This window comes from Agelaius tricolor, unplaced genomic scaffold (genome assembly GCF_023055355.1).
Source record: "Agelaius tricolor isolate 1412-34295 unplaced genomic scaffold, bAgeTri1.0.p SCAF_1, whole genome shotgun sequence".
NCBI lineage: Eukaryota > Metazoa > Chordata > Aves > Passeriformes > Icteridae > Agelaius > Agelaius tricolor.
Window position 1 is genome coordinate 39,953,200 of NW_027269261.1, and position 15,093 is coordinate 39,968,292.

Genomic DNA, 15,093 nt, shown 5'->3' on the forward strand with positions numbered 1-15,093 from the left:
ATGAGGATTGAGGCACACACTAGTCTTGGGTAACCAACTTTACCGCCTGCCTCAGTTGACTGCCTCCTCAGAAGCATTCAATAGTGGGACATGGACAGTAAGCAGTCTGCTTCTGAGCTAGGGAAAATCATAGGTTTTGTTAGCCTGGACTTACTTAAGTGGGCAGATACAACTGCACAACCACCTGAATGACTCTTTGAATCAAGCAGATTGTTTTCTGCACTTGAATTTGTCTCTCACTGTAGTCTGATACTAAGAGGGAGAACACAGCTGCAGCTTTTAGTTGGAAAAAGTTACTTTAAAAAACTTTTTAAACATAAAATTAAATGTGATAAATTAGAAAACATTGCAGGTGAGGAGAGTTAAACCTTCTCTTCCATCAAATAGAAGGGCCAAGACCAAAATATAGTAAACATCTTACTTAGGTTTATCACTATTTCTTCTGCAATTTCTTTTACTTAACAGGTCTCTTAGAGCCATCTTCAGCTCTTTTACAGATGTTTTGTGTCATTCAATGAATAATGCACTCTTATTATAACCCCAAAAGAGAAATATTTCAAGTGATACCTTCTGACACAATCTGAGGCACGAGAAAATCATCTGACTTCCAGGGAAAACAAAGGAGCTTCAAAAGTTCATTAGGTGAATTTTTGGCTTTGACATTTTGTTGGGATTTTTGTTTGTTTGTTTTTATTGTTTTGGTTTGGTGGGGGGAGGGTGTTTTGTTTTTTGTCATTTTTTGTTGTTCTTGTTTCATTGGGTATTTGCAGGAAGAAGAAGGTGTGTTGTTTGTTCTGTTGTCCCCCTCCACCACTACTATATATGTTCATCTATGGAAGGAAAGGTGTTTCATAACTCCCTTTTATCCCTGCAGTGCCCCTGAGCTGATAGTTCTTTCCCAGATAAATGAAGATGTTTACAATTCCATCCTGCAAGATAATTCAGACAAATCAATACTAGAGGTTGAGTCTTCAGCATGCAATAAACATACTCACAATATTGCTTATGAATACATAGTACAACAGGCCATGGCATTTCACAGCTCTTCAAACTGATATGCACTTGTACTTTCTAATGCCTTCATGAATAACTCATTTTACCCTACACAGTCTGTACCTTCAATTGTTTTCTGTTAAACAAAAACAACTGCTATTCCCTAAGCAAGAAGCATCAAAAAATTATTTTTGGACTTTCTAGTCAGGTTTCTTTCTCCTTACAATAGTTATTAGTCTTGTATTAAGATGACTTTGCCTACCACCAGAGCCTGAAATGAGATATAGTGGATGCCTTCCCATGCTAAGGAGTTGCTCTTTGAGGAGGAGGCAACAAAAGGAAAAGGGCACACATGGCTGCAAGATATCCTTGATTTTCAGAACTCAACAACATATTCAGCGAAAGACTCCAGAAACCATCCCCTTGAGATGAAATTTAAACACACATCCATTTTCTTTTTGAATAAAATGCTTAAAGAAATGCCAATGTCTATAATGGTTGCCTTGGTCATTTCATGACATATGCAAATGTACCTTTGTTTTCCAGACTTAGAGTGCTTATATTTGAGAGCAAGCAGCTAGGAAGACTATTTTGGGGGTTTTTTTCCAACAGTTTTTTTTTCAACTTTTATCCTTGAGGAAGGAGAAAAACAATATGAATAATAAGAAGGGAGAATGGAAGGGAGAATAAAAGGGAAAGAGATCCTATAAACATCCAGCCATAAAGAAGCAGAACTATTTGCTTGCAGCATCAGTCTTCCATGGTATTACAGAACCAACACCTTGCAGCTGATGCCTAAGAGCTCCATCAAATGACTAACCTCATGCATGGGCTTTGTTTTGGATATCTAGATTAATTTCCCATTTTGGTAGCTTGAGTGACTCATAAATATATTTCTCTATCTATAATACAGAGGACATAAAACAGAATTTTAAACCAATTTGGGATGAGAAAAAGTTCATACAGAAGATTTTTTTATACAAGTCTATCACCTGGTTTGCAGAATCTCATTTCAAACATCAAGCAGTGGACTAAGAACAATAGAGAAACGTTCACTTAGCAAAGACATGTTAAGGCTACTTTAAGGGTGTTTTGTATGGCAGTTTTTCAGAAGTGCAACATAATGGAGAGGGCAATAAATAATCTACCACAGAAAAAAACAGACAAGGCAAGTCCAAATTCTAAAAAAAGATATAAGTAAAAAGCCACAGTGAAGCCCATCCACATTTCCTTTTTTACTAAACTACAACAGTCAGAAAAGGGGAGAAGGAAAAATCACATTGTATAATTGTATGGCTCCTACTAGTTCACTTCTCTGAAAGCAGAGCTGAGGAATACCCAGATCCTGAGATCTGTGAGCAAAGCAGGAAACTGCAACATAAAACTCTATGGGTAAACAAGAGAAAGCTAACTACAGTTCAAGGTAGAGGCATGCATTGTAGTTCATTGATAACCTCACACAATCATTGGATTCTAGTATTGTAATGCAGTTAAGCATTTCCAATCCATTATAAGACTGTCTTATTAGATGGCTATTAAAGACATACTAAGACTTGCTTTTCCTTCAACTCCGCCTTTATTATTTAATCTTTATGTTTTAAAGATTAAATAAACATGCCTGATTTCAATATAAAAACACTTGTAAACTTCCAACTCCTCGTCTTAATGAGCTCCCCAGTCCACACTTTTCCGAGCTCACTTTGAACATAGCTAGTGCCTACTTGAAAAGGGCTTCATTGCTTCCTTTGGGAATGGCACAACTTTCAGCAGCCTGTAGGCAGACCTGAAGGGAAATAATCTCCCTTGGAAAATAATTCCATTTCCACTTGGCCAGAAAGCTATTTTTCATATAAGGGCATGTCATGGTGCACTGACTTCACTCTAGTCAAAGGCTGAAACATTTGAAATTAGCCCCCAAATTTATTAAAAGGGGGAGGGGTATTCACATGAAACAAAATATATAACCTGTGCTTCAAATCTTAGTTAACTATCTTCCCAATTCAACTCAGAAATGGTACATCCTGGATTAGAATTAGTAAAATAACAATCTTAGATTTCTTTCACACCATCCACCCCAGCTTTGCCCTCTAGGGACTGTTTGTCTTCCAGGTCTTCCCAAGGTACCTACTGTGGGAGCTTGTGCCAAAGACCCATCCCACAACTTCTGTACAGAGCATCACTGGAGGTCTAATGTTGATCTCACATCTTATCATTCCTCACTTCTACCAGTGTCTTTTAGAAACTAGTAGAGTCTTGCAAATACAGCTGACAGTATGAAAAAGCTTGAAAAATTAGAAAACACTAAATCCTAGTTTATATGCAAAGTTCTAAATGCAATGTCAATAATTTCTGCTGGTTTTGATGGAACATTATTCTGCTTGGTGCAGGAGACCAGTGAGAGATTGAATGCAGCTAATACCCATCAGGGAGCTTTACATGAAGATACAGCTCAGACTTACTCTTTAGGTTAAATTAGGCAGTGCTGAGCTGATACAACTGCTAGTAAGAAATAGCTAAGTTATCTCTACACCTGCACAACTAAAGTATAGATTTATTACTCTCTAGAAAACACAGTATATAAGCTTATATTCCCTCTAAGACTCACCCAGTTGAGTAGCCTGGATCAAGCCTAAGACAGGTGAGAAAAAATCCAAGTTATGCCTGCATGGAAATGTACAGGAACCTACCTTCATTGCATGACTCATACCTTCCTTTATATAGCAGCACCAGAAGTCATTGAGAGGAGATTTCTGCCAAGATTGCTGCTTTTACTTCCTGAGAGTTTGAAAACTGAACATGTGCATGTTTCACCCTTTTAAATATAATTTCTGAAGGTCAGCAATGACTGCTGAAAGACGACACTGCATTGCTCTGGAAAACTACAAAGAAGGTGAAACACGTCAGTGCTACTGGTCCCAGTATGGAAAGGAAAAAAATGCAGCTGCCTGTGTAGAATTATGTATGGATTATACTTGCTGCACACACTTGATACCCATGTTCAAGGGGATGCATTGATTAACTGGAAGACCACGTTAACTAAAGCAAAAAGGTGAAGGCAGATCACACAGGCAAAGGAGTAAGAAAAGTTAACATGGCCTGAATGGCATTCAGAATATTGAAACAGCTAATAACAGGAAGGATGACTTGTGCTTGCAGCAGAAGGTGCACAGCGTGTGTGCTTTGCTGTTAGCAACAGTACTGAATCCTGGATACAGACAAAACAAATGGGAAATCAATGCAAAGAATTCAGGGATTATGCCAGAGGACTAGAAACAACTTGAATATTCCACAAAGGAAGAAGCTAAAGCCTCATTTAGGTGCAGAAAAGGGAGCTACATCTTTCAGAACAGCATCCCTTGGGTGTAATCCAAGGAGAAGATACAATAGAGCTGACACAAAAATCTCCGTGCTCAGCCACTAGTTTTTCCTTAAGAAGAAATAAATTGAAATACTGGGAGTTTGAGGTGCCTTCGATTAATTCTGGGAATAACGTTTCTTCTTAAAGTCAGAAAAACAAGTTCTCCAAAATAGCCTATGTCTTAAGCAAAAAGGAATCAAGTTTTACCTGTCTCTGTGAGAAGGCTTCAGCAGTGAACAACAGCAGGAGAAAGTTGCTTGGACTTAGAAAGATTTTGGAAAAACAAGAATCCTACAAAATCTGTGTTTGCTGCACATCAAAATAGTAACTCTTCAGCAACCACAACACATGCAAGACTGAACCTAAACCATTCAGAGTACCTGACATTGAACACATTTTGGAGGATGCTGCTGCCATTGCATTCTCAAATTTTAGCTAGGGAAGATACCTGGAAAAGTAAGTTGAGAAGAAGGGGAACACTTCAAAACAAGAACTATTCTTTAACAGTTTTGTCCATAAATTTAATTTCATCAAAGCACAACCACCACTAGCTAAAAGTTAAGGAGGTTTTGGTCCAGGATGAAAAAGCATTAAACCAAAATATAACAGAACAAAGCTAGCGATGACACCACAATGACTCATTTGCACAGCTCATGATTCTTTCCTCTCTTTTGGGTTTCCACAAATATTATTTAAAAAAAGCAAACAAACAAATAAAAGGTCAGCTTAACATTGCTTTATTACAATACCAGCAATTACTCTACTGTTTGCACATTTCAAAAAGTTTCTGAGTGAGCCCAAAGGCACCAATGATATTTAAGGCCCTGAGCCTTCAGGCATGCTAAAAACTGTCATGACCAGATATAGTTATTGTTTATAATTTCAACATGAGTTGTACTGGATGAGAAATTCTGTGCAAGTAGCCATCCAGCTGCACCACAACTACAAGTAGTGTTTAAATGATTTTGCATATAATAGATTAAAAAATGCCTACAGGATCAATTTTTGAATTTCTGTATGTTGACATTGTTTTCCTCGACACATTATTTAGCTTGCATCTAGTTCTATGATTATTTGAATTTTAAGTGCAGGTGTGCAAAATTATTATAACAATAATTATGTGTATATATAATATATATATAATATATATTATATATATTATATATTATTATAATATTCTATATAATATTATATTATATATGTATAATGTATATTATAACAATAATTATGCTTGAACATTATGCAGCAGTTGAGGTTACTTCTCTTCTTCCCTCCCTAGTCTGCCCCATTTTATTCAACAAATCCTGTAAATATCAGCATAGATCAAGGTACAAATTCTGGTTCCTTTTTAATGGATGTACAGAGCCAGGTATAATCAAAGAGACAGCTAAAGAAGTGCTACCATTACAAATAGAAAGAAAGTTGAATCCTCCCTTAGCATAGTTCTGTAACTTGAAAAGTCTACTCAGGTGCAACATACAAAGGGTGAAGTACTAGAATGGTCACACATATTGCATCAAGTGCCAACAAACTCCTGAAGGACTTTCTGGCATGCCAAAAACAGGAACAGAAAATGATCTGGGTTGTTAAGTCATAGGCAGTGAAAAGTGGAATATTGTGGCTCTGAAGGTTTCATGTGGTAAAATTTATCAATTGCAACCACCATTGGATTAGCACAGATACTGTAGTCCTGAAGTTAAAAATAAAGTTGTCAAAGGAGGAAGAGCAAGTAAAAGGGCTCAAAGACAACTGAGAACATTTATACTGTCCTAGCATCAATGTAAATTCATTTCACTGAACTATGCTATTAGAAGTGCATTGCTTTCTAAAGCTGAAGAACATTCGCTAAAAAAGATCAAGATAAAGAAACATATGAAGTATAATAGAGCAAAGCTTTGAAAAAAGTATGTTAAAAAGTCAGCCAAGAAGTAGAGCAATAAATTGAAGAGGATTAAAAAAACAATCAAAACCACATTACTAACTGCTTCTGAAGACACCTGCAAAGTAACCTGCAGTTCTGCAAAGAAAACTTGCCCACACAAGGTAATCATGGTTTCTGAAGCTGCTAATTCCTTCTCTTCTCTAAAACACACTATGAGCTTTGCACGTTAACAAAGGGAAATAACTTGAATGACAACAGAGAACAAATCTCTTACAGGTACATTCCCTGACAGACAAATTTCCATGCAGGGAAAAGTACCTGTTTAGAACCATGATGATAAAGTCATTTGTGGGAATGCTCTGATTTTCAGAACAAGAAACTGATATTTATCATCACTATGCCTAGTTAAAACAAAGAATCTAGCATACTACCTGTGCAGAAAATAAGAACTGACTAATGGCAACACTGCCAGAATTTATACAGAAATGTACACTCCCCTGAACCAAAATATTTCTAATTCCTTAAAAGTTATAGCTTTGGAGAAGAGTTTCTTTATTTCAAGAATCTTTCACACAAACAATGCTTTCTGCCTCACACTTCTCCTCCAGGGCTGTAGATTTCTCAGTCTTTTGAACATGACTTTTCTACTAAGACTCTCCAAGCCATAATACATTTTGTTGTTCTGAAAGGTGATAAAAATGCAGTATACACATTAAACTCAGATAACAGGCTTCAGAAAAAAAAGGTGCAGAATAAGAGGGAGTAACGTACATCAATTTTTTTATACTGAATTTGTCCCCAGAAAAGCTGCTGAGCTATTCTTTGCAGACAAGTTCCACTCCTATGCCATATTATCATGGCAAACACAGAAGGCCCACTGAATAAGGTGATTACTCCAGTCTGAGACAGGTTCTTGAACACCAAGCCCGTGCATGTCCTGATGTCAACTTCTGCTGCTTCACTGCACTCCTTTCAAATGCTTCTTCACCACAAGTCCTCACAAATTCTCAGTGAAATGTTTTGGAAGTGGACAGCATAGGATTACTCAGCAATGGGAGATTTTAGGGGTACATCAGAAGTTAGGGCATGTACAGTGTGCAGCCAAGCTATAGAAGAGCAGGGCTTAAAAGCATAAGGAATGCTCTGGCCTTGGTATCCCTGGAAGCTACAGAAGGGAACAGCCCTTTATGGCATAGGGCTATTTTAAAATAATGCCATGAGAGGTGCAGAATTAGGTCCAATGCACTGCAGGCAAAAGAAAAAAGCTTAGCTGAATTCTGTTCAGCATTTCTGCTGTGAACTGGGTCTCAGAATCCTCTGCAACAAGCTGCAGTAACTGATCTGAGCATAACCACAATCAAGAGTCATTAACAGAAATAAACCAAAAGAGGTTTCTCTTCACAGAGAGCCATATATCCATTCACAAAAACCTTCAAAAAATAATTAAAGGTATGGAGAAATTCAACTTAATATGAAAGTATGTCAGCTGTTTTCCAGAGACACACCCAGTGACTACAGTACTGGTGCACTTGACAATGGCACCATAGCATGTGCAGCAAGAAATCAGCTTTTCCCACTTTTCTAACACACCAAAAACAAGTATACTGAGGAGAAGAACAGTTATTTTGCAATATTTCCTTGGTTTCTGTGCTTTAATCTGATATTACACACAGGTATGTGGAAGAGCCTTTCAGAAGGCAATTACAGCCCACCACAGACTCAGAGGTATTTCATCCTGGGTGGCTGAGCAGACAGAGGCAGTAACACTTTTCAGACTGCCAAGTCCTCATCTCTTGCACATTTCTCTTACTTGAGATTCAAAACATATTCATAGCAGTAAAAAAGTATTGATGTCACTTTAAAAAACAAATACACATTTAGCTTTGTGTGTATCTTTCCAGTAAAAGTTAACTAGCCAGTGCCCCTGGGGGTGGGCAGCAGGCAGCAGAGTGAAACCAGACATCACCACACAGGGAGCTTCTTCCTGAAACTCAGAAGAAATGTTATTTAAAGGGTTTACACTGCTCTAACATTTGCCCCAAGACACTGGGTACAGGGACATATTTGAAGCCATGAGGTATTCCTTCCCAAATGGGGAGAACCTGGATCTTAAAGCACCTGTGCTTGCCTCCAGCCAAAAGGAAAAGGTATTTCAGAGAAAACTTTCCTGAACTAACAGTGAATTGGTCATACAATCTCTTTAAGAAATGCTGCACAAAGGCAGCTATATTGACAAAGGAGAGAGAAATCTGTAAGAAAACAAAGGGGAGAGAAAGCTGTGATATACTGTACACCTCCACCCAAATTTTAACTTTTGACTGTAGATTTCAAGAAATTGCTGTGCAGAGCAAAAATCTGCACAATACTAGAAAGCTTCATATAAGAGAAGTGGTACATTTTCTGCACACTCAGCAGCAAGCCCTCAGGCAGTAGTTCTAGCAGATAGTCTTCAAGGATATTACTACAATTCTGTGCTCCAGGGGGGAATGTCACTGCTGTGCGGGAAGGATTAGGGGGGAAACATATTATTCTGATACACATCTATGTGAGGCAAAATTTAGTGTATGTAAGTATGTAACACTACACATAATTGTTTTGTTGATTTTCTTGCATTTAATCTTACAGCGTGTTTCAAGTAGTGTCTCTTTATCTACCAATTCTTTAAACGAGTTAAATTACAAGACGTACTTAAAAGACATTAGGTGAGCAATAGCCAGGACATTCACATCAATTCTACAAAGCTCAATGCCCAATCTCCCTTCTGTGCATGCATGAGGTCCTGCTCTCCCCAGAATCTCTCCCAGGGGAGGCAATAGTGTGTCACAGCCAGGAGAAGTGCCCAGTGGAGCACAGCAAGATCACCTGGTAGCATTTAGCTTCTCCAGGCTTTTCCCCCAGGCAAAAGAGTTCATTTCTCAAAGCTCTGCCAAGGTCTGTCTCACTAGATCACAAGTTTATTGAAGCATTAAGAGAGTGTTAAGCTCCACATAAGCAATTTTATAGGTCAACAGGTACATCTAGGAGATGGACACTTGCTGGCATTTCCACAGGTCCTGTACCACTGTTGTGTTTTAGGGTTGCTTTTGTGTTTGTTTCTTTTTTTGTTTTGCTTGTTTCTCTGGTTTTTTTTGGGGGTTTTTTTGAAGAGGAGGAAGAATAAAGCCTGCATGGAATGATCATTCAAGAACCATCGATCAACCCCATACAGCCTTTGGACTTGGAAAGTACAGCTCATATTTTACCTCCTTGATTCATATCAGAAATCCAGGAAGTTTTTAATACTATTAATCAATCTGTTGAACATACCTACTGCTATTCCATCCAAACCCCTCTTTGGGGCCAGTGTGCCAGTTTAAAAAACAACCTATTTTTCCTCCACATCAAGTCCAAGAATAAAAAGTTTCTTGTCCATGTGCTATTCTTGTCCGTGTCCCCTATTTTTTCTAGGCCCTGAAATAATTGCTAGATCATGTGTAGCAAATGACATACCAACACAACTCCACCCAGGTTGCACAGATGCCCATTCACCACAAACAAATTCTCAACTGAATGAATTCTCAGCTCAAATGAATTCACTATTCATTTTCAATGCAGTTACATAACCCATGGACAGCAGGAGCTGTCTCACTGGCACATTAGTGGTATGTGTCAGTAGATATTTCTAAGCTGTGGTCACAGACTTGAGCACGGCATTGCTCAAGACACAGCTTGGGAGAGGAGGAAAGAGTGCAGGCAGTGCTCAGGAGCTGAATTGCGCTGTCCCTCCGTGTTGGGGCTCCCAGAACGCCTCCACAAGCACCACCTCCTCTAGAATTTACTGACACACCTCTAGCAAAGAGCTATGCCTCAGCTGCTTCTATTGCTACCAACTCAAGTCTATTTAGACTGAAGTTTTTGATGCCAGAAGATTGCCTCAGGCTCAGTTCTTTTGCAAACTTTCAAGCTTAACTAGTTCAGCTATTTCTGAGAATACAGTATTGCTTAGGACAAAAACAAACCATTCCTTGCTTCCCTCAAATGAAATACTCCTTTGGAACACTGAGACGAGTACAAAGAGCAGGAAATATGTACAGGTCCTGTTCCATGAGGAAAAGACAGAATACAAGTATAAAGATGAGCTCCCATTGTCATTTCAAAAGTGATCAAACTATTTAAATTCAGGAGTATTTTATATTCAATCTTAGTATTCCTTATATATAGGGATACAGCTTTTTGGCTGTAACATGCAAAAGCAGGTGTAGTGTTTATACATGACTGAAGGCCATATTAAGATATCATTTGTCTTTATATTAGTTCCATGTATGTATGTTATATGCATTTAATACACAACTGTAGCCAGGCTGAACTCAGAATGTTATTGCTTTCCTTATAAAACTCTTGGCCTTGACTTGAATAGAAGTTCCCTCTTCTTTTGTGAACAGCCTGCCTCATTCTTTGTTGACACCAAGAACTGAACAAGTACTTCAGCCACAAGAACTACACATTCAAAAGCATACTTGTCTTGTTGGTGTCTTGTGAAGTTTAGGACACTTGTACACTTCAGAAATCTTCTACTGCAACTTTTCACAAAAAGCTAACAACAAAACACAGTTACATTTTCTGCCACTCAGTGCTACAAAAACATGTGAACCAACAAACTCACAGAGCCTTAATTCCCACCAGTGCACACAGACAAGTCCAAGACTTGTACTCTCATGGTGAAGTAGGCAAGTCTTTTTAATTGACCATTAATGTTTCACACCAACAGTAAGAGATCCAAACTGCTTCTGCTTGCAACTTTTCTTTTTAAAGCCAAACAGAAATAATATGCAGTTTTTCCTTCTATCCTCTCCTCATAAAACACATGCTTCAAGAATTAGTTTGACAGTGATTTTTCTGTGTACTGTGATTTCTTACTCAAAGCAATCATGCCTATCCATTACCTGTTCTGGGAACTGAGGACTTAGATTATCTTAAATATTTACATATTTTCTAGAGCACAACTTTCAGCAAGGATCTTCATAAAAACATCTATGGACTTACAGCTAACACTGCATGTTCGAAAGATCACAGTTGTTCCTTAACACCATTTTACATCTGGAAGACAATACAGCATTGCTGTCAGCTCTAGGCATAATCAAGGCATGCAGCTGCCTAGAGAAAGAGGCCAGTGTATGGGGCAAAACAGTCCTCCCTCCTGCCCAGCCCTGCCTATAGCACAGTCCCAGGGGGGGACAGATGCAAAATGCAGGATAGGTATCACAGGGCAGCAATTTGCTTCATATTTGCATAAGTGACAAATGGAGCACTCTCCAACCTTTCCCAATCCTCAAGTCCTTCAGGAGATGCAGCAACAACCCAAGGCTGCTTCTTCAGAGCTCTGCCCCTCACCCAGTGTCCCAGCTCCAACCTGTTCTTTTCCCTTTACCATGTGGAGAAAGACGTCTGGCTTGACTAGTCTTAGATCTTCATACTCAAGAACAGCAGTCATCCTCAACACCCACCCAGCAGCCTTGCTGACCCCAGACTACAACAGCTCTTGGCAGCTTAGCAGTCTGAGGCATTGTAATCTGACTGTGACAAAAAGAATCCTTTCCCATATCTGGCTTCAAAAGCATCCCTACAACTCCCAGAAGTAATTTTGCTTGGCTGTCTGAGTCCTAACAGTAGTAAAATGAAGATTAATTAGCATGTACTCATGAGACAAAGCAATATCAACAGAGGTCATGATGTGCCAGCCTCATGAACAGACCAAAGCCCTCACGAATCAAACACCTCAGGTCCTTGCAGCCTGAGCCAAGAAGGCTGCCTCCAGCTGAGGCAACCTGTACCTTCTCTGGACCAGATACCAGAAACCCCTTACACACATATGCACACCCCTATTAGTGAGTTATATGCAAAACAAAGCATAAGAGAAACCCCACACACTCATTTGAAACAGCTCACCAAGTTAATTCTCGTGCCTTCTATGCCTTTCAACATATTTGGGGAGTGCTATTTCCCCCTTTTTCTGTAACATTGTCCCAGTCGTGACAGAGGCAGGCTATTTGCCAGATCAGGCACATTTCCCAACCTCAACACACAGGTCCTGCAGCAATCACACAGTAATATATGAGTCAGGTAAACTGACTAAAATTCCCCACGCTCCCAAGAGTTTACCCTGTACTGAACAACGTCATCACTGAGGACAGGAACCGTGACACTGAATATTACAGGTGGTGTCCATGCAGGATGGGGGAGAGACCTTGAAAACCCTTCCATTATGAGGGGTTTGAGCCCTCCACCCAAGATGGACAGGCATCATCACCAAGATACAGCAGTTTCCTCAGGCTGACTGGGTCCTTGGGAACACAACAAATAAGCATGCATATGACAAACAGCTAATTTTATAGACATGTATGAAATATATTGTTCTACATAAAATACAAACAAATACCAGAAACAAAAACCACAAAATACCTTGCCCATGTGTATGATTCTCCCATGTGAGAATGCGCAGAGAGACATTTAACAGGTCCGTGCTGTCAGATTCTTTTGGTGCTAGGCATCTCTTCATTCTGCTGTCCTTTGCATCAGTGACTCAGTCACATATTCCTTAAGGACAGAAACTTCTATTGGTGGCAGGGGGGAAAAGGCAGAGGCATTTATCACAAGCTACAACAGAGCAATATTCTGCCAATACTGCAGTCATTACCAAATTGTTTTCCACAATGCTGAAAAAAAATTAAAGATCCTCCTTTTTAATGCTACAAAGAACATACGCACTTCCATAAATCATGCAATCAGTATTTACAGCACCAGATCCCTGTAAAAGAATGCATCAGCTGAAGTCTTAATTTGTTTTCCTTGAGTGCTTCTCTCTTATTAGGTGACATTACATCTTGTTCTTAAACAGGAAAACTCTAAATTACCCAATTTTAATAAAAGCTATTTTTTCCTGTCAGAATGCTGTTCAAAATGTTTTTCACTAGCTTTTTATTTTCATGCTGGCTCAGTTACTGAATTATAATTTATTCCAAGCAACTGTTTTCAGATCAACTCCTTAAACAGTTTCGGTGATACTGTATTTTCTATGCATGCCAATTTTGTAAAGCATACTAATTCAATGTTAAACCACTACAGGAGGAGCACCTGTCTTTACCTGATTGTTTCACACAAAGCTTTCAGAAGAAACTGAGCAGCACAGATAAGTTTACATGGAAATGTAATTTACAGTTTACTCTTACACGTTAAGCAGCTGCCCTTTCTTTGGAAGGACAGCTGCTCTTTCAAGGATTAGTAGGCAACAAGGTTGTTAAATGTTTTCTTCACAACTAATTTTTTCTGGTTCTGAAAAAAATTCTTTTAGGAACCACAGTGTGATTTTGGGAGCTTGAAACATGTCCTTTTTCATTCACTCTCCAGGGCAAAGTCATATTTTCAACACAGCCATTTTCAGACCCAGCTCTGAAACCACCCTTCATGTATGCAAGAAGAATCATTCACTAGTCCAAGAGCTGCTGGTGCCTACAAACAGCAAGCTGAAAAATATCTGATACGGTGTTTGACTGCTGCTTCAGTATATAATACTGAAGAGTAAGCTCTGAAGATGTTCACTGCAATAATCAAATTCAAATGTCATTCTTCAGTAGATTTTTTTTCCCAGAAAATACAGGACTGTGCTTAGGTCCAATCTACTTATATTAAGAAACTTGTCAATTTAAGGCATTCTTTCATACGTAAGTTTAAGAGCATGTCATTTTAGCTACTTAATTGCACCAACATCCAAACAATATTCACATAGGCTAACCATCAGGTAGATGCTATATTCAAAAAGCAAGAAGGGAGCTATGGGTCCTTTCAAAACTTGTTTAAAAAAAATATTGCAGTGAGAGTGGCCACATTAAAAAGAGACATCATTAGCTGAACTCTGTATTTATCACAGCAACCCCTCTCAAAAAACATCCATAAGTTCTTCCCAGTCAACATGCAAACACTTAACTCAGCTAATTCACCTCCTAGTTATTGAAGATTACTTTTTCTAACCACAGCCTTACAACTCTCACTAAAGAATAAGAGAAACAAAATTCTCTATGCTAACTAGCTATGGTATATTCAGACACTCTAGGATGACATGGCTTGTTGATTCCTGTGATTCAAATGACGGCATAGGACAGAAATTTGATGCAGTCATAATAAGTTCATGCACTCACTTAAGCACAAAGTATGCACACATGATTTAGGGCAGATCAGGCCACTTGTTCTTTGGTGCCTCCCTTTCTTAGCATCTAGAAAAAAGCCTCTCCAAACTGAACCTGTGCATAACTCTTGGAAGGGTTACAGATGTTTGCCACTATTTTCTTTTGCACATTATCACAAATAAAACCAGGTTGTTTAAAATACTCCATCTACCTCCAGAGAAGTACCAGGAACCATCAACACAGATGATTAATGACACATTAATGTACGTTAATCAACACAGATACATTAATGATACATGATTTCTGCCGTGTGACACCGTACAGACATCCTTTTGAGAGAGCAAGTTGCTACAGGACTCCTGAGACTATCAATAACCTACTGTTAATATCATGTTAACTTACACTCATCACCACCTTGGCCGTACCCACCTCGACTTTGTCACTTCAGACTAGTAGCTCAGTTAAATTTCTAATACTTTAAAAAATAAAATCCAGTCTAATTCTTCTCTCTTGCACTTTAATTCACTTTAATTGACTGGGTGCTTTCAGTCCTATATTCAAGAGTATAACAAAAAATCCACCACTGTTAATATATACCAGTGAAACTACAGCCATTCGATCAGATATGCCATCATTAAGGCATATATAAACCAGAAAATGGGAAAACTCTTCTCAGTCAGCATAGGAAACCCTAAAAGGAT

The 15,093-nt window shown here is 38.7% G+C and overlaps 1 protein-coding gene across 4 annotated transcripts in view; it reads right to left on the minus strand.

Moving 5' to 3' along the window:
• The window catches only part of RPS6KA2 (ribosomal protein S6 kinase A2), a 282,442-nt gene that overhangs the window by 232,523 nt on the left and 34,826 nt on the right, over positions 1-15,093 (minus strand). Inside the window, exon 2 of one of the 4 annotated variants that reach the window (XM_071430787.1) lies at positions 12,672-12,823. The exons of the other annotated variants lie outside the window; for them this stretch is intronic. Within the exon in view, the coding sequence (XP_071286888.1) occupies positions 12,672-12,719 (48 nt within the window). The 5' untranslated portion in view covers positions 12,720-12,823. The remainder of the gene's footprint in view (positions 1-12,671; positions 12,824-15,093) is intronic. 4 annotated transcript variants of the gene reach the window in all.